This window comes from Mauremys reevesii, linkage group 2 (genome assembly GCF_016161935.1).
Source record: "Mauremys reevesii isolate NIE-2019 linkage group 2, ASM1616193v1, whole genome shotgun sequence".
Classification (NCBI taxonomy): Eukaryota; Metazoa; Chordata; order Testudines; family Geoemydidae; genus Mauremys; species Mauremys reevesii.
Window position 1 is genome coordinate 209,887,428 of NC_052624.1, and position 24,778 is coordinate 209,912,205.

At 39.0% G+C, this 24,778-nt stretch overlaps 1 protein-coding gene across 9 annotated transcripts in view; it reads right to left on the minus strand.

Annotated features, from left to right (window-relative positions):
• Window positions 1-771: 771 nt before the first annotated feature.
• Window positions 772-24,778, minus strand: part of CHST9 (carbohydrate sulfotransferase 9) — a 204,176-nt gene continuing 180,169 nt past the window's right edge. For all 9 annotated transcript variants that reach the window (XM_039526930.1, XM_039526929.1, XM_039526934.1 and 6 more), the window contains 2 exons: window positions 19,733-19,770; window positions 772-2,325 (listed from right to left, as the gene is read on the minus strand). In XM_039526930.1, the coding sequence (XP_039382864.1) occupies window positions 1,231-2,325; window positions 19,733-19,770 (1,133 nt within the window). In that variant the 3' untranslated portion in view covers window positions 772-1,230. The remainder of the gene's footprint in view (window positions 2,326-19,732; window positions 19,771-24,778) is intronic.

The window sequence follows — 24,778 nt, forward strand, 5'->3', positions numbered from 1 at the left end:
CTCCATAACCAGCCTTGGGATTTTGCATTAATCATCCCCAGTGATTTTAGTTCCTCGTGGAGCTTGACAACTCTCCCCAACCAGCCAGCATACAATCCCTGGCTCACAGAGATATAGATAATAGTTATAAAGTTAAATACAATAGTCTCAAGATATACCTGGCTTCATTCTATCTGTCACAGACAGGATATTCCGCCCTCTTGCCCCCAGGTTCCACTCCTTTATAACCAGGATGATGGGATTTTGTACTCAAATTCCATAAATCTGCCTCGGGGATTACAGTGGCCATTTCCCTTCCCGTCACTTCAGAATGCTGCATCCTCCATCTTTCTGAGGTTTGCTGCTTGATGGCCCAAACGCCGCAAAGGAGAGAAAAGGTAACAGAACACAGAGCACAACCAGTGGCATTCTGCTGGAAGCGTCTGTTGCAATAGAGCAATTCCTACTGAACTGTGATCATGGTTACCAATGGTCCTGAAATAATGGGTGCATACCTTACGTGCAACAGTTCGCAGGAGGCATGACTGGAGGATTTACCACTGTCTGTGGAGGTGGATAATAGCCATTGCACTGATGTTACCTCCACAGAAAACCTCTGCAGATGTTCCACAGCCTCCACCCTATGATTCTGCCCAGACACTGAGGATGGCCACTAAGTTCAGGATTGGGATCATTGTGTACATTACATGATGGATTTCTATTTAATAATTAAAATGCCAAGAGAGTGGGTAGGTGACAAATGGGTACATCACTGCAACTGACAATACTACATATGTCTTAAAGAATTAGCCAATTTTATTAATATGCCACACACAGCAAAAAATATACATTCAAAACACTCAACACATTATTCCTACTTAGACAGACAGACAGAGACACACACACACAAATCCATGCTATTTTGAATGTTTTTCAACCATTACAAGAACATTAGCTGAGCTAATGAAACAGCTGGCTGGATTACTGCTTCCACAATATAATCCGTACTCAAAAGCAGCTTTTTTTCAGACCTTTTAGTGCAAATTAGATAGTTTATAGGTCTCTTTTGTGCATTGCTCCTATAATTTTGTGTCAATTGGTATCACTTTCATTTATAAAATCTCAACTAAGTCAAGACAATTACACTTAGCAGTTACATTTCTTCCACTCAGAGCTGTATGGTAATATTACAGTTGCTGGTTTGAGGCCAAAATTGTTAAATGTCTGATAGAATTTTAAAATCATTCAGAGCTATACAATTGGCATTGTATAATTAAACATTAAATAATCCAAGTAATAAAAATCATAGGTCAACTGTCTCTCTCTATCTGACAGCAGCTTTAAGTATTGTCTCACTACTTCCATATTTGTTCTTTCATCGGAGGAATGTCTGTCTTTGAAATTAGGAAACTTCAGCTCTGCTGGAGCACCTATCAATTGCAAAAAGTAATTGGCATCTTCCTCTAGAGTTTCGAATTTTCCTATGAAATCATAGTTGATGAGGCAGGGATAGCAGAGTTTACTAATCTGCTCCCAGTGTATGTCCATTCCTACTGGGCGCTGGGAATCTAACAAATACCGGACAAATTCTTTGAACTTCACACCTGATCCAGTTTTCAGTGCCTCTTCACGTGCATTAAGTCTGTATTTCTTAATAATTGCCTTTCCAAACACTGGGTGGTAGTAGCTGTTTGGATGTTCAAATTTATCCCTGAAGGCAGACACCAATCTTTCCATGGGGTCACGTACACATATGGTCTTGGTGTAGGTATTTAAACGTGTCTGTATCCCTTTTAAGTCATAACTGTCCAATTTCTTTAGATGCTTTCCGTAGTGCACGGCATCATGGCTAATACTGTATGCCGAAGAGGCAAGTCCATTGAGCACCATCAGAATCCTTTTCCAGTTGGAACAGCCTGCTTTAGGCACTTCACAGTATAAGATTTTGTGTCTATCCTCTACGTATATTCTGGATACCATACGCACTAGATGGGTTCTGAGCTGGTTCTCACTGCTGTATTTTTTACAGAAGTCATAAAGAAAATATCTGCGTTTCTCTTGAGCTTCATCTATGTTTTTCCATCTGTCACCTTTGATTAAACTTTTATTTAAAGGGCGCATCACTGGCAGTAAATTCACTTGTTTAAGCTGTTTTAGAAAGGCTTTAGTCATCTTCTGCTGTTCAGATAATTGGTTCAAGGAGCTGGCTATCTCACCAAGAGGACTGGCTTTCTCCTGTGAATGTCTGCCCATGATTACAGTTGTCTGTCGCTTGTTGAGGTTAGCAGCAGCACTCTGATTTTTTGGTGCTGTGGCAAGCTCCTCTGGGTGCGGGAGCTTGGAATCCTGTAAACATTAAAAGAATGAAAATTTAAAGCATATTTCACCATTCACTTAAAGAATTATTAGTCTGGCAAAAGCAGTAGGGGTATGAAAAATACATTTTGTGCTAGCAGCTCTATTTGAGATGGGGAAGGAAACTCACAGAACAGGTTTACAGCCACTCTTAGATACGTCTAATTTAGTTATGAGTTGGGTTAACTGATGAGAACAATATATGCTTTTAAGCTGAGCTTGTTAACACCAGATCCTCTTAACCACATGGGCTCCGGTAAGTCAATCAAAATGAGTATCTTTTTGAGATTCAGAACAGCTGTACATAGGGAGGTTGATGCACCTGCCCAACCTTGCTGGCTTTAACCATTAGGTCCCTTTCTGGTGTTAGCAAGGTTGAGAGCCCTAGTGTAGACAAGCTGATAGCCACTGAAGCCACTTTAAACCCTGGGTTTATTAGAGCAGTCCAGAGCACGACTTGTCAGGACAGTGCTTAAAACAGTGTTAGCAGGTGGTGGGCTGACTACACTAGGGTTCCTGAAGTTCCGAACATTGTTGGAATTGAACTCTGTGTAGCAGCAGTGACAAATGTTTAGAACATTTCCTAGCGCAGACAGGCTTTAAGTGGCTATGAGCAGTGACTCAGTGACAGCTTAGGCAGATACTCTGAAAGGATTAGTGCAGAGCTTTCCAAACATTTTGCCTGAATTTTCAGCTTTATTGCTTCCCATGACCGCAGACAGCAGGAAGTATGTCAATACACAATGGCATCTTCCACACTGTGTGACATTGCATGCCCTGTATGTGCAAGATCATGCTGTGTGGAGGACGCCATTTTGCAGCGTGATCTTGCCCACACATGCGAGGTCACGCTGTGTGGAGCAAAATGGCCTCCTCTGCACAGTTGGGATCACCACGACCCTCTCTGCTGATGGTGCAACCCCACTTGGGGTCTCAACCCCTAGTTTGGGAATCACTGGATTAGTGTATGTGGGGAGATGTTACAAGGTGTTACAACCCGTGTTTTAAAAATCTCTCCTAACAGCACTGGAGTTTGTGAGGTCTATAGGAAAACAATGAAGTCACTTTTAAAGGATTTCTAACCTTTGCCAAAAATTGATGATTCACAAGGTAGTTGGTTTTGTTTTTCACAATGGCTCTTAACTGGGTTTTTTGAAAATTGGCAGTTTTGGGGCTATTTCACATATAAAGTAGTGCCGCCTCTGTAGATTATGCATGACACCCAGGAATTTGTAATTATTTATAGAGAGAGTACTGGATGGTATAAAGCTTGTGAATACCATTTTGAAACTGAGCCTACAGATATGTAAGCCGTTTCAAGAAGAGGAAGCCTATCTTGCCATATGATCAGTGAGGAAAGAGTTTCCAAAAGGGTCATTGGGGAATCAGCCAGCTCTATATTGCCTCAAACTCTCACAGATGTAAAGAGTCTTAAAGGGCTCTGCTCTTATTTCTCTATTTGCCAATGTAAAATTATTGTATAGAATTCAGTGAAAAGGAAGGCCTTTTTAGTGGTTGGCAGAGTGCAATTTACTATTTAAAGAATTACAAAAAGGCACTTGATTGCGCTCTGCTTTGGTCTTATCCATGATTTAAAAAAAACAAAAACCTTTCATATTAGACAGGTGCATATATTTAGAGATTGAGACTAAGTTTTTTGCCTAAGAATGGGGAGGATTCAAGAGAGTGGTGCAATCTAAGAGCAAAAGAGTCCCGAAGCAGGGAATATGGATGCAGTGAATGATTGTAAGTTCACGTGGCATTTAAATACCACAGTGAATGGTGGTGAAACAATGGAATTTCTCAATGGAAGAGAACCACAACCATTGTGGAATATAGTGTTCTCTCAGAATACAGAGAAAGTAAATGCTTTTGGTCACAGTGGAAAAGTCTGTAATTTAAAAGATGCAATTTTGTATAGGAAATAGGGAAAACACACCTAGCACGAGGTGCAGGTAGATGAATCTATATAACTAGTATTAAAGTTATGCAATTATGTTAAAATAACTGGACACTGTGGGATTACAAAATCCTTAACCAACCTCTGAGAGAATTTTATTTGATAAAACACAGAAACAACATAAAAATATGGTGCTTTTGGTGAAAGGAGTGTCCCCACTAAGGCAGTGAGGGTATCTCCAATGGGCAGTATGGTTATTGATGTTCTTGCTCATGCTTTTGCCTAAGATAGAGTCTGACTGACTAACAGTACCCGATGATTTCGGTGTTTTCAAAACTTAATAAAGAGAGAAATCAAGAGGTGTAATGGTATCTCATGACTCCTCATATTTGATCAGCAGCTGAGGGCCTAATGCTTTGGAAGAGGAACAAAGGAATTTGGATCATTTGGACATACATATACAAAAATATGTTTGACAGAGCAAATTTGAATACCCTTAGATAAAGTATAAGAGTTTTAAATAGTATGATGGAAGATCATATGGGGAAACTTTTTACAACTGGAGAGCTGGCTTGTTTCCATCAAATCAAGAGAAAGGATAGACTTCCTGAGATGAGTATAACCTTGCTATGGACTCTATTCAGTTCTGACTCAAGAAATGGTCCATTTGGGATCCAGAACCAAGATCAAAGTTATCCTTGAGGACACTCAAAGGCGCTACAAGAGGAGGACAGGATTTCAACCTGGTTACCTCAGAAATTGAGAACACAAATGTAGGGACCAATGCTGAAGCGTTTGTGACAGGAGTGAATACTCCATTGGAGCAGGATGGGCTGAGCCATTCGGAGGAGCCTCAGGTAACACTTCACAAGAACAACTTACACACAGCAGGAGTCACTTGAAAGTGGTCCCCTCTTAGCAAGCTGAGAAGAAGAAAAAGGCTCCAAACAGATATGGCGGTGAACAAAGACGTGGGGGAAAATGATGACATCGGAAGTTCCAAGAACAAGAAAAGGATTGTGTAAATATGCAAGCTTCTTTTTAATGCTTTGTTAATTTGATTTTCTTTTCCTGTTGTGTTCCATAGTGGATTATATTGTAGAGGTCAATAAATATTACTGTAAGCATCCTGAATAACGAAGTGGTTGCAGTGTTTGTTTATAAACTCAAGGTAGTCAATAGGCAGACCGTTGGCCAAATCTGGACTGCCAGATGCTTTTGAAAGGACCCCAAAATCTTTTTATTTATTTATTGTCATTTATTTTTTATTATTTTCTCTGGAGTCTGGACCTTGACTATACCTGGGCCAAGAAAATTGGACCTTGACAAAAAATAATTGACTCTCCCTGCTATAAACTATATTTAAGAATGGGAATTGAGGGTGGGTGATTTTTAAAGGCACAAATGGCAGTTAAGCATCTAATTCTCAAGAAACTCTCCCCTGGAACTCACAGAAGAGATTAACAACCTCTGCATGTGTGATAAATGAAAGTGGGGGGAGGGAAGCTCCCTTTTATGAACACCCAGCCAGACAGTAAGCTATAAAGTCCCTCTTGGTCGCTGTTAAAATTGGGAAAGCAGCTTTCTCTTTGTGTCTGTGATTGTTCTCCAGAGAACGGAGACATAGCAGCAGCAATGCTGTAAGCAGCTTTCAGCCAGGTATGATCATAAGTCATCAGATCATACCTAAAACTACATATCTGGAACTCCCAAATGTGTAAGTAGATTAGGAATGTTTAAAAAGACACGATTAGGGTTATTTCTGTTTATTTCTTATGGCAATGGTCTCCTCTGTGCTAATCCCAGATGCTTTTGTTTGCTTGTAACCTTTAAACTGAACCCCCAAGAAAGCTATTTTGGGTGCTTAATTTTTGGAATTGCTCTTTTAAAATCTAGCAAAAGCCTAAATTCCAGATGTATTTTTTTCCTTTTTGTTTTTAATAAAATGTACCTTTTTTAAGAACGGGATTGGATTTTTGGTGTCCTAAGAGGTTTGTGCTTGTTGTTTGATTAGCTCGTAGAAACAGCTAATTTCCTTTGTTTTCTCTCTCAGCTCTTTCCCAGAGGGTGGGGTGAAAGGGCTTGACAGTACCCCACAGGGAGGAATTCCCAAGTGCGCCTTCCTGTGTCCAAGGAGTTTTTTTGCATTTGGGTGGTGGCAGTGTTTACCAAGCCAAGGTCAGAGAAAAGCTATAACCTTGGGAGTTTAATACAAGCCTGGAGTGGCAAGAATTAGTTTTTAAAATCCTTGCGGGCTCCCACCTTCTGTCCTCAAAGTGCCAGAGTTGGGATTCAGCCTTGACAGCATGTATACATAACTGAGTAATGAGCTGGGTTAATTGGTGAGAAAAATAGATGCTTTTCAACTGGATGAACTGTGCTTAAGAGAGAAGTTACATCAAATGCTTTTTTTAAAATTGCAAAATAGTAGTATAAGTGAAAGAGCTTCATGCCACATGTGCTCCTCTTACCCTCTTCTCCCCTATCCTGTCCCTCTCATCTCCCCTCCTTTTTCTTTCCATGTAGCTTATCCCCATCTAACTAAACCTATCTTTAAAAAAAAATTGTGAAACTAACATGAAATTTGCAGCCATCACATTGTTCACTCTACATATGTGTTATACTCCTTCATCCACAATGTGTCTGTCATGTCTAATTCGATTGTAGGCTCTTTGGGGCAGGGACCATTCACTTCTCTGTGTTTGTACAGCACCTAGCACAATAGGGTCCCCTGTTGGTTTGCCCTTAGGTACTACTGTAGTATACGTGATTAATAATAATACGATAATATTACCCATGCAACACTGGCAAATCTAGCAATTGTGGCTCTCATGGGGCTGGGAGCATTGACTGAATGACAGTCCAGCCACATGCTCTGAAAGAATTTTTATGTTTTTGGGGCAGAGTTAGATCCATGTGAAATGGGACAGTGTTTGTGTGAGAAACCATTAGCTAGCTGGAGGTCACAACATTGCCACTTTCTGGACTTCTGGGAGCTGCAAGTTTTGCTGCTGCTTTTTTTGTTTGATATTCATTTGTTTACAATGAAACAACAGGAACTATGTACATATTCCAAATAGAAGTAGATTGGGAAAGAATAGTCTAAAGTTTTTGTCCACCCATTTCTCTGTCAGGAAGGAAATAATTCATTCCTGGAGTGAAAATCTTTCCTGGGCTTTTTGAAGCCAGAACATTATGATCAAGTTTTTCAAAAGCAACCAGTGATTTTGAATGCTTAAATGTTTGGGTGCCCAGACACTCGCCTCAAAGATGTGAGCATCCGCCACAGAAAATGCTGAGCACCCACCCTCGGCAGATCATGCTCTGTCAGTGTGCCTTGAACTGGGCACCCAAAAAGTGAGAGACCTCAAATCACTGGCCACTGTTGACAATCTTGGCCATTATCTGCATTTATAAAACACAACCTTTGGGTGCAATTATAATTTTTTAAAACACTACTTTAAAAACCTGCCAGCAATAGTCAGCAAGCAGATAATCCCCAGATTAGTCACTAGCTACAATGTTTTCAGAAGTCTGGTATCTCCCTACAGACATGAGAGCTACTGCTTCACTGTTCCTGGATGGTCAAAAAAACAAACCGTGGACTCTAATAAAATGCGAAAAGAAATGAGTTCTAAAATCACTGTGGAGAGCACAGAGTCTCTTGTCGAGATGTTTTGACAACTTGTGCTACGGGTTGTGTGCAACTCATCTGACAATTACAGTTAATTGAAGTGTTGCCTCCTGCGCATTTTCTCTCATTACTCACTTGTGTTATTTGACACATTTGAAAGGAAGTTGTGGAGTGGCCATATGTCTGATTTCGGTGGTAACGCAGAACAGTAGATCTAACCCTTGTTTCCCTTTCGCTAACCAGACAGAGAGAGAGATTTTAAAAATAGCTTAACTAAATACAAAGGGAAGGATTTTAACATGGTCACAGTAAGGTATTTGGCTACCTGCCATTCAGTGAATGTGCTGAACAAAAGGAATTTTGGGGGTGGCTGGATTGGTGCATGTAGTTTGTCCTCATCTTTTTATTCTTTTAAATACCCCACTCCTCACTCATTCACAAAATGGTTTCTCCTTACTGTAGTAGCAATAAGCTGCAAAGACCCACATTCAGGCACATGATGCTGTCCTTCCTCTCAGTGCCTTCACAAACCACTGGGTGGAAAAGATAGAAAGACTAATGCTAAGAATTCATCCAATTATGTGATATGGTAGTTATAGAACACACTAGGAGGATCCCATCTCGACTGTTCTCAATTATAGCATCCTGCCATGCAAAAAATATAATGATGTCTTGGGAAGGGTGATATTCTAGGGCCTGATTTTCAAAAATGTAATGAGCTGTAATACAGACACCATTGTGCCTCAAATATTTTAGTGCTGGATCTTGCTCTATTAACAGGAATAGTAAATTAAGAGCTCGACAGAAAGAGTGGATCTGAGTTTGGGAAAAGAGTGGATCTGAGACAGAGGGGGAAAGAAACTGTTGTAGTTATTTAGCCGTGCAGAAGAACACTACACAATTCCGGGGTCAATGAAGTGGTTTTTGGTTTTCTAGCTATATCTCTGAACAACCAGTAAATACTTCATCAGTTGTTTTTGTGCATCCAACACTACATTGCACCACTTATGATCAGAGTTGGCTAGAAAACATCTCTCAAAATGAAACTGATAAAAATCAGAAAGTATTGAAAATTTGTTTGCGTTTTCCGATCAGCTCTATTTCTAAGGAGGCTTGTGTTCACCAAGCTCAAGACTCCTGCAGAGTTGTATCAGGGACTTAGAAAAAAGAAATCAAGTTAGGTAGTGCATATGCATAGAAGTTTAGTTATTACAGGGAAAAGATCAGTGACACGATAGAAGTAGGAGCTACAGTATAATGTGAGTTTGGAAAACTAACAGATGGAGCTAATGCATGGGTCATAAACTTATTGTTTCAATTGAGAGTTTCAATCCAAGATAATCTCAAATGCTACGAAAGCTTAGTAAGGGCTGAAAAAATGTATATACAAGGACTCTCCAGAATGCTTCCAATGGGGGGACAGGGCGGGGACTGGTAGGTCACTGAGTTATTGCACGCTCTTTTTTGCCTGGGTTCTAATCCTGATGTAGGTCATAGGTAAAAATTAGTTTGGTAGCTTTTTCTCAGTCTTCATTGATTTAAATCATGAAATGACCACATAATTTGGCACAATTAGAAGTCTCTCCTCAGAAAAGGTCAGGATTGTGATAGCCGAGGTCAGAATTAACATGCATTAGCAGCGGTATGTGGAGGGCTTGCATGGCACCTTCCTCCAACATATCAAACTGAAGCCACTGCTATTATAGATACATAGAAATAAGTTCTATAAGCCTGCTAAGAGTAGTGGCTATTCACAGTCTTTTGGTACCAGGAAAATATTTGCCAAGAATAACTGGCCATGGTCAGAGAACAATTTTACAACAGACCCAATAAACAAACATACACATTCCTCACATAGAAATTCTGCAGTCTAGTGTTAGTGAGCTTAAACAAATCCCTGTAACAGCTCTTGAAAGAGACTGACTAACCTACAAAGAGTTGGTCACAGATGTAAGGTAAAAGATTGCTACTCTTTTTGGTATCTTATTAACTTCACTGACTTACAGTTTATTAAGGGTAAGTCTCTGATGAGAGCAGGATGAAAACTACTGGCTCATGCATTCTATATATAAATCAAGGGCTGGGCTGCACTGACAGGAAGGGGGGTGGGATAGCTCAGTGGTTTGCACACTGGCCTACTAAACCCAGGATTGAGAGTTCAATCCTTGAGGGGGCCATTTAGGAATCTGGGGTAAAAATCTGTCTGGGGATTGGTCCTGCTTTGACCAGGGGGTTGGACTAGATGACCTCCTGAGGTCCCTTCCAACCCTGATATTCTGTGAAGGGGAACTGGTGGTACTCTTCTCTCAAGCCCACACATGTCCTGACACCTCCCTGGTCAGCCCTTCTCATCCCCTCTGGTTATACCTCTCAGGCACTTGTTAGTGACGCTCTCTTTCTGCCAGTCTTCTCTGGAATCCTAATTTTTCCAAAAATCTCTGCTTACAAATTCAAAGGGGAATAGCCACCAATGTATCAAACTGTGTTTTAGAGAGGAACATTTTTGTTTCACATTTCTGTGGCCAGACACCAAGTGGAAGGGACTTGAAACAGGATGCCGTGCCTTTCTTGTCTAGGTCACTTCTTCTAACCTGGCACAGGGACACGTTGTGGAAATGCTCTTACCATTCGACAGCTTCCAGGGGTCTGTATAAAACGAGCTAGTGGTTTCAATCCAGAGGGAGGAAAGATGGTTTGTGGCTAAGACTGGTACTCAAGCTCCCACCTTTGCCACAGCTATAAAATGGGGATGATGCATACCTCACAGCAGTGTTGTTTTCATTAGTACAGTACTCAGATACTACAGTGGCAGTAAGGAGATAACACTGTAGGAACTAGGTAGCAATATTACAGAATCCTCCATTATAATATATATTAATTGGTATCTTTGTGGGCACTCCTCAGCAGAAGCACCAATATCAACGAATCAACATGTGAAATCTCCTCTCTCATCTCTAGAGGTTGTCCTCTAGATCAGAGCTGAGGCATCTAGTCTAAGTAAATTTGTTCTCCTGTTGCTTGGACTGTTCCTATTCTGTAAACAGAAGAGGACTTAAATGAATATTAAACAACACCAAATACACATTCAAAAAGATTTGTAAAAGATATATTTGGGGTGTGGGATGGAGACACCTTTGCACAGTTACAAGGGAAGGTAGTTTGAATTTTCTGTTACTTTAGCATGGTAATTCAGATGCTGGAACCCCCATTGGTATCTGTTTCAGGTTCCTGAGAAAAACGAAGCAGAGCAGCAACGAAATGGGCATGGGGGTGAGGAGTAGATAGTGCTTGATATATTTATTTACAACACTGATAAGGTTGCCCGATACTTCCCATTATAAGATCCTGTTTGCAGTTGCTTATAACTTCACCAGACTAAACATTTGGGCTGATATTTTCCATGCTAGGTGTGTGCCTCAGGGTGAATGTTGAATAATTTCAACCAAAACTGTTCAGACACTTCTGAGAAAGAGGCTAAAATACACTGTTTTGCCCATGTTAAAAAATTCTGGCAATCTTGTGTTTGAAAAGCTCTAGCACCCCCATACTTTGGAGCAGTGACTTAAAATTTGGCAAGGAGGTGGTCTTTGGGTCAAGGATGCACATTTTGCTGTCTCTGTGAAAATCCACCCAAATTTGACCAAATTATAAGTCTCTGAAAAACTGCAGTTCGCATATGCTCAAAGGAAACTTGCTAGAGTTTAACAGCTAAATTCCACAAAGATTCCATCCACTATAGCATGCATCTGCCTGGGGCTGAGCAGGTGGTCACTAACTTTGTTTTCATTTTCTTGGTGCCCAACTTCAGACCCTGGGGTCTGATTTGCAGATGTGCTGGGCACTCACACCTGCGACTGAAGTCAATGGGAGCTGCAGTTTGAATGCATAAAATGCTATATAATGAAAAGCACTCTGAAAACGTAGATCCCAGGCATCTCAAATTGGGCACCCAGAATTAGTGGATATGTTGAATCTCAATTTCTCTGTACTTCAGTTCCCCATTTTACAGAGGTGAAGATAAATTCATTTGTGAAGCACTCAGTTTCCATAGTGACAAGCACCATAAAAAAAAACCCATGAGGAAATTAATAACTCTGTCTTCAGAGCAGGGTTTGAACGGAGTGCAGGAAATAAGGTATGGGAGCACACCTTAAACAATGAGTAGAAAACAAAATAATGAATAGCTGCTCATTAAGTGAGCACCATCTGTTCTATGCATTGAATGAGGTAGGGATACTATGGAAACAATAGTATGTGATCATGTAATTAAAGACTTTATCATAATGTATTTGCCGGAGCAACCTTAATTCTGGCATTTCCTAAATGAGTGCTTGACTTTGCATCCTTAATTTCTTTTTAACATAGTTTTTGTGTGTGTAATATCATCATATTTGGCCTGCTAAACCCAGGGTTGTAAATTCAATCCTTGAGGGGGCCATTTAGGGAACTGGGGTAAAAATCTGTCTGGGGATTGGTCCTGCTTTGAGCAGGGGATTGGACTAGATGACCTCCTGAGGTCCCTTGCAACCCTGATATTCTATAAAATCTATATATTGTCAAAATACAATGTAGCAAATACAATTCTGACTAAGTCTGTTACAAGTGGTTCAAAACTATTTCTGTAACATTTGTATTACTCGGCCAGAGTTTTCTGATATCAGGATGCTGCCAACTAATAGGAAGTGGTATTTCTGACAAACGTCGCAATTTTACAAAAAAAACAAAACAGCTATTTCAGTATCTGCAGTATTCTCTCTCGTATTTCTCTATGCTCATTATCCGAAATACAGATACTGGCTCACAGCAAACCTGATCCGCTAATCCAATACAACCAGCAAGCTTTTGCATATGATCACTATATGTCAAATTACCATTGTGATTCTCACGCCACCAGCATACATCACTATCCAGTAAACCACATCTAAATCAGTGCAAAAGAGTCCCATCAGTTCGGTGTATGATTTTAGCTTGTTGCATTTTCATTTCAGACTCACTAGTAGGTCAATATATTTGACCAGCGTTGTTTATCAAACTTGCACTCTTATCTCTATACAAGGCTAAAATCCATAAGCAGAGGAAAGTAGCCTAAGCAACATCAAATGAAATTTTGACACCAGATAAGAGGATGATTTGAGTTTCATTATGGAAAATACTATAGAGATGACTCTAGTGCTCTAGGCAAGCAAAAATATTTGCATGTCTACAATGCAGTAGTTGGCATACAGCACACACCCCTATTATATGTATATAAGGGCCTTAGATCTTAGGAAAGCATAAGTTTTTAGGCAATCTTGAGTCAGGAAGTTTAGTATGTTGCACATTAATCTTTTATTTGAGCTAAACAGATGAGATTAATATGTAATCTCTCTTTTTTCTGTTTAGATAATTTTACTTGCCTTTGTTCTTTAAGCTACGGATGGCTCCCATTAGTTGATAAATGTATTTCTGGAAGTCATTTACTCTCAGGTAGGGTTAAGAAATAACCTTTACAATACTGGCCATTTTAGGAAAAATAAAAACAAACAAACCCCAAAACAAAAATAAGTGTTGTCTCTTGGTCTTGAATGTTCATAACTCAAAGCAGGCAGGTATTTTTTATCCCATTTTACTTTAAAAGCAGCTAGCTATTTTTCACAGCCACACTTTAGTCCATCTAGTATTTTAGAAAAAAACTGGATAATTCAATATATAACATTTCATAACTGTATCAATATCAAATAAATTTAAAAACAGAGCCTAATTTCTAAATATTAACATCTTAACAATACATCCAAACCCCAGATTTCGGCACTCAGACAGGCTCTTCTCTGTCTACATTGACAATAAATGCACCTAAGTGATGTTCTGAACGTCCACATGTGGGATTTGGATGTCCTATTAGGGCACCTGTGTTTAAAACCTGGGCCCATAATGTATAAAGTATGGTGAAACAGCCTAATTGTAGCCATGTGGGATTTGAATCAGACCCTAAATCATCTTCATCAGTCTTTCTAAGAGCATATTTTAGGCTGTGAACATTGGGGCAACAAAAAAGCAAAAGTATATAAAATGAGGGGAAGGGAGAAGCTCTTTTGAGAAGAGAGGCACATAATGTAATGCAGCAGCTCTATGAACACAGCAATATTTTCCACATTAGTTGAGGATGTGGTAGGTTCCACAGGGATCTTTTCCTGGTCAACAGAGACCATTCCATTCTTATCTGCAGGTAAACACACTTATCTATCTGCAGAAACAAGACATTCTGTTCTTTTAGAAATAGCACTAAGAGGTTCAAATGAAAACTAGGTACAAATGAAGAATATTGATATAAATTCTGCAATGACAAATTCCACTTCCCCCCAATTGCTTTGAAAGAGAATAAGCTCTCTAGAGGTCTCAAAGCATATACATTTTATGTCAATCACACTAAAGTTGGATGACTATCTTTAAATAAAAAAAAAGTAAAAAAAGATAAATAAGATTGTATAGGAACCCAGGCTGGCAAGGAGCCCAAACACATCTCTGGCTATATGCAGTCTTACAACTAGAAATTCATCCTAACACTAAGGGTACGTCTATACTACCTGCCGAATGGGTAGAGTAGCTCATGGGCCCCCATAAACTACAATTAAATGTTAGTTTAAGTATCAGCAATTTCACCAAGTTCTCTGTTACTATGTACCTTCCAAATCAGTTTAATCTTGCATAACAACTGTGGTACTCCTACAAATCTTATTTCTCATGTGTACTTAAGGGTTAGGGTTGACTTTTATTGTTGATGGCTATTGCAGCATCAAACTTGGCCTCATTTTGTTTGTCAATGTACCCAATTATTGTAATGGTGATGGTTTTATTGTATTCCCCATTATTATGATTGTGATTGTTTGCATTTGTGTTTATGTTATATCTGGTGTTTAGTCAATTGTAATGGTTTTAGTTATATTCACCTGGTTATGGTTGTTTGGTTTGCCTGCAACAGATCACCTGTGCCCTAGAACAACAACAACTACTGTAATGATCATAGATCAAGGGGCAGAGTGTTGTAGGAGCAGCAGTGATTTGTATGCTATGTATAACCTGTATGCTCAAAAGGTCTGTTACACTTTCCCCCACTCTTTTGTCTCCTCTCTCTCTTTGAATACCTGTGAAGTGTCTTTCCCCCTCCCTCCTGGAATGCTTGTGGGATGAATGGGCTGCTTGAAGAGCTGGAAGATCAGAAGAGCTCTCAGGTAGACAAGGTGTCTGGGACTCTAATTAGGCATCACTCACACACTCAATGCATGGACACTGGTCGAGGTGGAGTGTGACCAACCAGACACCTCCAAGTCATCTCTAGTCGCAGGCCATGAGGAGCAGGTCCTTAAAAGGGGAAAGGGCCATGTGCTCAGGAGTGCACTCACAAGCTTGTACCTCCCGTGAAGGCCCTTCACCCGGACTGCCTGCCCAGTGGTTCGCCACATTGCATTCCATCGTGCCTCAGGAAGACTTACCTTCATTGCGCCATCCATCGCTGCACTGTGGGACACTTACCTTAAAGGATCCTGACATCTCCAGTGCTGTGCCTGTCCTGGGAGTATGCGAGTCTGAGTGTGACACCCCTCCACCCGCCCTCTTCTTTTGAGCTTAGCTATCAGTATAATAAATGTGCTGCTTTCTGCCAAACTCTGGTGGGTCACTAGTCTTCCCTAAGCTTACTAGTTGGCCCAATTTCAGGTAACAGTCTCCTTTCCTTTTCCCCAGTGGTACTTAACACACATCTTGGCTTCTGGGGCTATTCACCGACACCAGGATACAAGTTAAGGTTGCTGAGGTAGTATAGAGTAGGGTACACAAAAGCAGAAAGCAAAATATTTATGGGTGACTCACTGCTGTGGAAGGATCTTGGAAGTGGCAATGTTAAAAAAACAAAAAAAATATGGACAAAAGGAGGTGGCTGAGAAAGCCAGCAGCTGGCTAAAGATCAAGTGGAACAAGAGTCAGTGAAGGTGGCAAACTGTAGACAAATATTTTGTCTCATGGAGGATGGTGCCTTGATTTTACATTTATACATATATCACCAAAATTTGCTTAAAAACTAGAAAGAGCTAATGACGACGTAGAAATGCATGACTGGGGTTGATTGCAATGGACTTCTCAGGGTGTAAGTGTGGTTAGCATTTGGACCTAGCTATCAAAAATTCATCATTGTTCAGTCAAAATTTAACCAAGCAAGGGCTCACTGAAGGAGGAAGCAGCTTTGTAGCTTTTTGACCTTATTCCCCACTCTTGTCTGCTCTTCAATCATCCTGGCCTTGTTATGAACCCCCCATTTCACATACTTGTCCCTCATGGATTCTAATTTAATTCCATCACACATTAACATTCCACAGAATCAGTTCTTCCTCACTAAAAGTTCTGGGCCAGATCCTCAGCCAGTTTAAATTACTATCGCTGCATTGACTTCAAGAGAAATGCACCAATTTACATCACGATGCATGTGAAACCTTTTACGCTGTACTGGAAACAAACAATCTTTCTGCCATCAGAATCCATTCAATTTTAACCTTTTTAAAATCAAAGTGACACTTTGAATCAAACCACATTCATGCTGATAGTCTACATTTTTTCAGAGGGTTAAAAATAAGATTGTAAATTCAAAATGAATCTTCTCCAGTTTATTCTTGGAAATCTTCAAAGGGAATTAATATAGAACAGGACACCAGCAGCTCCATTAGTGGCAGAACTACCATTAAGTGGATACATACTTGATTAAACAACCACAAACAAAGAGTAACTATTAATGGAATGATGTTAGACTGGAAGGAGGTCTCAAGTGGGGTTCCACAGGGATCTATTCTGGGTTCATTGTTATTTAACATCTTTATTAATGATCTGGATGTAGGAATAGAGAGCATATTGATCAAATGTCCAGATGACACACACCTACTCCAAACACTTTGGAGAACAGAGCTAAAATTCAAAGGGATCTTGATAAATTGGATAACTGGGCTATAGACTACAAAATGAAATTAAAGACAGACAAATGTAAGGTGCTACATTTAGGGAAGAAAAACCAATTTCACACAGAAGGGGGTTAGCTGGCTTGGCAGCAGCACTGCTGAGAAGGATCTGGGACTTATGGATCACAACCTCAACATGAGTCAGCAATGTGACGCTGTTGCAAAAAAACCAAAAAACCAAAAAATAAAATAAAGCAAATGCAATTTTGGGTTGCATTAACTAGGGTGACCAGATGTCCCAATTTTATAGGGAGAGTCCTGATTTTTGAGTCTTTTTCTTATATAGGCTCCTATTACCTTCCTCCCTCCCCACGTCCCGTCCCTATTTTTCACATTTGCTGTCTGGTCACCCTAGCATTAACAGAGGCATACCATGCAACTCACGGGAGGTGATAGTACTGCTCTACTCAGCACTGGTTAGGCCTCAGCTGGAGTAGTGTCCAGTTTTAGTCACCAATGTATAGAAAGGATGTACAGAAACTGGAAAGGATCCAGTGGTGAGCAACAAAGATGATCAAGGGAATGGAACGTAAGCCATAGGAGCAAAGGCTGAAGGAACTAGGTGTGTTTAGTTTTACCCTGGCATGCTGACTGGCTGCTACACACTCCTTTGCTCCAACTGACTGTTGCGGGCAGGTTTTTCCTGCCATATACCGCCATCAAATGTGGCCACCACAGCTGCTGATCCATTTTCTATTCAGTAATATCCTCTTAATTGCCCCCCATAAAAATCTGAGTCGTACTTAGCACAATCCCTTTTAAAATTAATATCAGGGGTTACATTGGGTGACTGGGCATGGAGTGTAGGTAGAATTGAGGTATCCATGCAAATAGATGCTTAGTTTTAGGACTACAGCCAGAGTACACAGATTTAAAAAAATTATAAAGTAATCATTCAAAAGTGCAATGATTATGCACGGAATAATAGTATTCCGTTTATTAGCCATTACATATATGTTGAACATAGTTTACACCACATTAATGTGTATTCTGAACACATTACTAATGTAATATTCATTTTATACATAAGTGTTGGCCAAGTTATGCTAACTGAATATATTATGCTCTTCCCACATTTCTGCTTACACTTTGCAAAGCTGAAGTCAGATTTGGCATTAGCTAATAGAGAACTTGTCAAAGGAAAGATATATTCGTTCTATGTCCTAGTACAGGTTTAGAATGCAGGATCCAAAAGAGAGAGAAGAAAAGTACAGAACAAAACAACAAGTTAAGAAACTGTTATGAACTGGTGAGTTGGATTTTAGTGACAGATTGAGAGTTCTGTAACTTTTTAAATGAGTATTTTCAAAGCACACCTTCTGTGTAAAGCGAACATGCTATGGGATAAGAATTGCTTCCCAGAAGAAGGGTGGATATGTATATCTCCTTTTTGTACTATACTGTTTTTATTTTAGACAATATGTCTGCTTAAGTTCAGTTATTTGATCTTTTGAACATTTTAAAGAATGAACCGTGAGTGTAGTCAAACCACAGGCTATACCTTTCAGTCAATAAGTCAGAGTACAGGGATTTACATACTTTGCAGTTATTTAGGAAAAACAGTATAATCATTAAGCAAAATAAATCCTTTCATTGTTCAGAAAAAGTGTACTGCTTAGAATATGTATACAGCTGGGCAAGAAATGGTTTTCCCATCCTGTAAATATTTTCAAGAGTTTGAAATTTTTCCCTGTCTTGAATTCGCAAAAAAATTCAAATTCTCAAAAACATTTATGCACCAAAACGACTGATTTTTTTCTCATCTCACGTCAGCCAAAACATTTTGTTTCAATAATTTTGAAAAATGCTGTTTTTATTTCAACCTTTTAAAAACTAGTCTAATTGGCTTAAATTAACCCCCCCCCCCAAAGAGTCAATTTGAACCAGAAAACCGAATTTTCATTTAAAAAATGTGAAAACTTTTTTTTTTATAATTTCAAAGCTATTTTCTTGACATATTGGGGGGGGGGGGGGATGGGGAGTGACGGGGTCTGGAAATTCATCAAACCTAAATCTGTTTTGCGAACAGTTTCAGTTTAGACAAATCAGCTTTTTTTGATGGAAAATGATTTGTTGAAAAATTCCCAACCAGCTCTAAACAAGTAACTACAGCTCTCCTGGCCTTTCATTGGCTAAAACAATTCCACTTCTGTATAATTTTCAAACATATGCAAGTTCCTACACTCGGAATTGCTAGTATTGACCTTCATTTATGTACCCATTCCTTCTGACACAGAAATAGTAAATAAAATATTAAAATGTTATCTTTGCAAACAGTATTTTCCCCTAATTGGTGCAGTAATAAAAAGCAGAATAAAAAACTAGTTTACTTTATAGCTCAGCCGTTGGACTCCAAGTATGACAATGTCACAAGCAATGTCACAGTTTAGCAAAGCAGTAGTGAAAACTTGCAGTTGTAATTAACCCCCCGCCCCAAACTTCACATAGCAATGCACTATTTATCATTTGCACATGGTGCAGTAATACAACAACATAGATGTTTCATACCAACTTTTAGAAAGTTGTGCTCTCAAATAGGTGCAACTATCATTTATACAAAGGCAGCAGTTGGGCATTCTCAGACCTGGTCCTAGCAGACAAACTGCCTGCTGGCTTTGTCCATATCACAGAGCAAGATGACAAACTGGCACACTTAATTGCTCAAGATACAGGCCATTGCCTCAGACAGAAAGAAGTGTTTCAATACTAAACTCAAGTGAATAGGCAGATCTGTAGGGCAGGATGGGGGGACCTCACACTATCTGCCTGTCTTATGTTTAACTTTAGCCTTTCCTATAAGTTTCTCACTTTCAAACTAGCTAAAATTTTCCAAGAGTACATAAAAAATATAGAGTAACAAAAAAGTGTGTAAAAATGGCACAATACCTGATTAATTATCTGTTGTTGTAATTTTTCTCCAGACACTGAAAGAAAAAAGAAACATAAATAATTAGCTGTAACTTATTTTAGTGCATAAAATTATCTTGTATGTAACAACAAAAATGAGGCAGTCAAGGAAAACAGAACACACAATATGATAACGAACAGTGTACACAGAGGCTAAAAAAGGATCTTTAAAAAAGAAATCCAGCCAAAGTGATAACACTAATAGAATGAAGCAAATGTCTGTAACATTTAAACTAGAGATTGAGAGCACTAAGGGGGAATTTGATGGATAGCCAACCAAAAATATCAAGACTAATAATATGAAATAAAGTATAAAGAGATCAGAATCATTAAACCACCAAGGCATAATGAGGCAAATAAAGAAAGAAGGAAATTGCAGCGCAGCTAAGTAATTTATTTTAATTGATCTTCACCACACAGGAAGACGGGGAAAACGCTTATCCTCAACTAACATTTGAAGTCAATGGAAGTGACTGGCTCTGTCAGTCACTCGGAGTATCAAAAAATTATTAAAAGGTGGTGATGAAACTATGGAACCGAGATTGCACTAATGCACCAGGAACATAGTTATCAGAATTTGGTGGGAAGTAAAAATATTAGGTAGCTAACTTGTTCATAATAATATTCAATTTAACCTTAAAAGCATAAGAGGAATGGGAGATGGCCACTTTTGCACCCATCTTTGTAAGAAAGACCTACAGGCAATTAGAGTTGAATAAACAATTGATTTTTCAGTTCAATGGCTAAACAAAAATATATATATCAGACAGAAAATTTGGGTTAGGTTAGAACCAAAATTGATTTTTTTGTTTTTCTCGTCCAATTAAAAAAAACTGAAAAGATGTTATTAGGGTTGAACAAAATTTTTTGAAACAACATTTCCTATACAAAATATTGACTTGAAATGATAGTTCAACGTTTTTGAAATTTCTTTTCCTGACAAAACGGTTTGCCAAATTACACCCTGATTCCCGAATGGTTTCAGTGCTCTGAAAAATGCATTTTTAGTGAATTTACTATTTGCCTTTTTTTTTTTTTTGCCTAGCTCCCTGGCAATTGTTATATTGTAATGGGATGGTAGTTTATACCAGCACACTATGTCATACACAATATCGCACTATCATGCCAATACAGTTGGGTCCATAATCTGGGACAGAAGGGCTAGCCACAGAGGGAAATATCCATCCTTCTTCCTGCACTTTGGAGATAGAGAATTGAGTGCAGGATTCTTAGCCAGCTATTTCCTGCCTACCATGCTCCATGGTGTCCTCTTAGAACATACGCTCTTTTGGGATGTATGCTCTGACGTGATGTTGAAGTCTGCTAAGCTAGAACCTCCAAAGCTTGGTTCCAGTTCAGCAAACTCAGGTAGGTCTTGCTTGGAAGAGTACTCTCCCCCCTTAAAAATCTGGAAAACCCCAGTTAAGTCAACGATATAGTCTCATCTTGGCCACCACACTGAATTTTGGTGATCTGATTTCAAAGGTAGATGTTTTATTGTAAAGGAAAACATCCATTGGGTGGGTGAATGGGAAAAGAAGGTGCTTCCATACAAGGAAAAAAGACAAATATTATTTCATTTGGAAAGGAGAAAGAAAGATGTAGTGAAGATGTCATAAAATGAATGGTATAGACAGAAAGCCAATCATGCTACCCTGTTAATTACATCAGACATTACAAACTCCAAGACGTTTAAAATGAAGACAAATTTCAAATGGTTAAACAGCAAATATGCTTTATGAATCATCTTAATTAACCTGTGGGTTTCATTGCTGCAGGATACTATGGTGAAGAGATCAGTAATATTTAGATAAAGTTTAGCCACATACATGAATAAGACTGACATCTGCAGTTACACTAGCTAAATTAACATTGATTGTGTGTGTGTGTGTGTGTGTGTGTGAGAGAGAGAGAGTGACATTCATAACATCGAAGACAAAAATGATACATGCATGCAAATAGGATTAATACATTCAGTAGATCATAACCTTTACAGAGATATGTTACATGGTATATGTAGCATAAAACACATTCTAAGCATATTTCCTTAGACCCTTATGGGCGGTATCGTCACAATGATCATTTTTATTCTGCGATTCTGCTGATTTACGTTAGATGGCAAAAGTTACTCCCCAGCCACAGCCGTGAAGAATTCCATCTCATAATAACTGGACACAAATTGGTTAGTTGAATTATGGTTTTATTTACTTATTTTGACCTTCCTCTGAACCTTCTCTATAGTGTATTATTGGAGACAAGATACCAGTCTGGATAGAGGTTACTTTTATCCCATTGTGGGAGTTTCTGTGCTTCTATCAAAAATTACATATCTTTGTAGAATCAAACCTAGCCTCAACCTTCAGGTAAAAGAGACAGTAAATGTATCTTGCAAAGTGCTACCACACAGTAATAGTCAGAAGTGTGGCTAGATTAATTACACTCTCTCTGCTAGGAGGTACTCCACATCCTTTGTGGATGACCAAGAATTTCACATTCACCTACATCTAGCTCTACATATATCAGCCATGGTTAACTAGACCAATAATGATGGGACTCCCTTTGCAGCTTGTCAGTATGACTCTTTAATTGGCCCAGGGTATTGCTGTTGAGTGACATTAGGCACTCCTTCTTCCAGGAACAGTTATGTAAATAGTGTCCCTTTTCATAAGAATTTCTTTGTACTGACATACAGAGTGTACAAAATGTAGATTTTTTTTAAGACTGGGTAACAGTATTATGAATTTTTTAATGTAACACAAGGTATTATTAATAAGAAAAATGATCTTCTCTATTGATCCTCATCCTAAGGAGAAAAAACTGAAAATAACATACTACTGTAGGCTTTACCATAAAATGACTCTTACAATAATTATTTCCTGCATGTTGGTGTAGTATTTTTGTTTGGTAGATGTAAATGGTACTTTTTAGCTCCGAGAGGAAAAAAGGAAACATCATTTAGGGGAGACTTACGGTAAGTCATTCCCAGGTTTATTGAGATAATCTTTGTGAGAAATGGAATTAAATCTTGGGGCTATTTTTTTTAACCTAGTAAGGTTTTTGGTAATAGAGTATTAAGGAGTATGTGTTTTAACATTCCTTAATGATATACAAGTTGCTAGGAAAGTACAATGTTTGAAATCTCTGGTTGGATCAACACTATTTTGCTCTGAGGTTTGTGGACTTTGAATACTGATGCTTTCCTGTTTTCTAGTATATTTGTTTTTAGGCTATTTTGATTCACTTTAAAGGAATTTTAATAGCTTTCTGTTGACAGCATGGACAGCTGGTCTTGAGAATTAACAAAAATTCACTTGCTGACTGAGGAAGGAAGTGACATCAATGAGTTTCTAAAGTCAGCCCAGAGGGAAAAGTGAGTTTTGTGCAAGTAACCTTTTCATTTCATTGTTCTTACAGTGATGCTTCAAGATGCAAATTGCATTGTCAGTCAAAACCTATGGTATCTACCTCAAACAAGCCTGAAGATGAAGTGAAAGTTTGAAAATACATCTGTGACAATTTTATAGTCACAGTTAAGGAAAATTAAAAGGAGAAACTGAGGTACCATCCTTAGTTCTTTCTTTAGTGGTTTAAACACAATGCTATCACTACAGTGGCAGTCACTTAAGCATCCTTATGAACTACTAGCAAAGATAATGTGGGCTAAACAGGGCAAACATTGACTGTCCACTTTGGGAGAAAAGGGGTCAAACTCAAGGTCACAAGCAAACTGAATATTGCATTCTCTGTTTACTCACTAGTTGATATTTGACCTCATTAGAAAACTACCAAATAGATTTGGCATCAGCAGCAGTCTCAGAAGAGACCAAGGTTTGTATTAGCAGAGATGTTGGGAATTAGGATTGAAGCACATTGGCACAGCCATATCAAGCTGCTTGCAAAGTGCTTCCATGTATTATAGTTGGTTCAGATCAATGCTAACCTCCTTTCATGTTAACGAGCACTATAAAACAATAAGAACATTCTGAATTGGAAAAAAAAAAGATTTCTAACATTTTATGCTTACAACACTACTTTTATGACTGAATCCCAGTCCCAAAGAGCACAACTGGAGTTCTCTTTGGCGAGACCAGATTTTGGCCCTTGGTTTCCATGCTCCTAAAACACATACACACATCCATCCATCCACCCTTAACCTCCACACAGTGTAGTCTTTTTGGGGACACTAACAGTGGGAATCAATTTTTTAATTCTACCACCAGTTTGAAAATGCTGGTGTTTTGAGAATATGTCATGGCAGCTGTTCTCATGGCTGACTTTGGTAACCATTTTGCCCAGCTCAGCAATTTAAAAGTGGAAGATATGAGAAATGAGCTCCAAACTCAAAGCACAGGAGGCAATGGCTGATCAAAATTTCCAGTATCCAACCTTTAATTCCAGTCCCGCAGCTAATTCAAGAATATGGGTAGAGCCATTTGCTTCTGTCTGTAAGCCCCCAACCTGAAGCAAATACTCACCAGCAACCACACACCATACAACAAAAACACTAACCCAGGAACCTATCCTTGCAGCAAAGCCTGTTGATAACTCTGTCTACATATCTATTCAAGAGACACCATCATAGGACCTAATCACATCAGCCAAACCATCAGAGGCTCGTTCACCTGCGCATCTACCAATGTGATATATGCTATCGTGTGCCAGCAATGCCCCTTTGCCATGTACATTGGTCAAACCAGAAAGTCTCTATGCAAAAGAATAAACGGACACAAATCACACCTCAAAAATTATAACATTCAAAAACCATTCAGAGAACACTTCAACCTCCCTGGTCACTGAATTACAGACTTAAAAGTCACAATTCTCCAACAACAAAACTTCAAAAACAGACTCCAATGAGAAACTGCAGAACTGAAATTAATTTGCAAATTGGACACCATTAAATTAGGCTTGAATTTCCCCCTTACTGTTACTCACACCTTCTTGTCAACTGTTTGAAATGGGCCATCCTGATTATCACTACAAAAGTTTTTTTTCTCCTGCTGATAATAACCCACCTTAATTGAT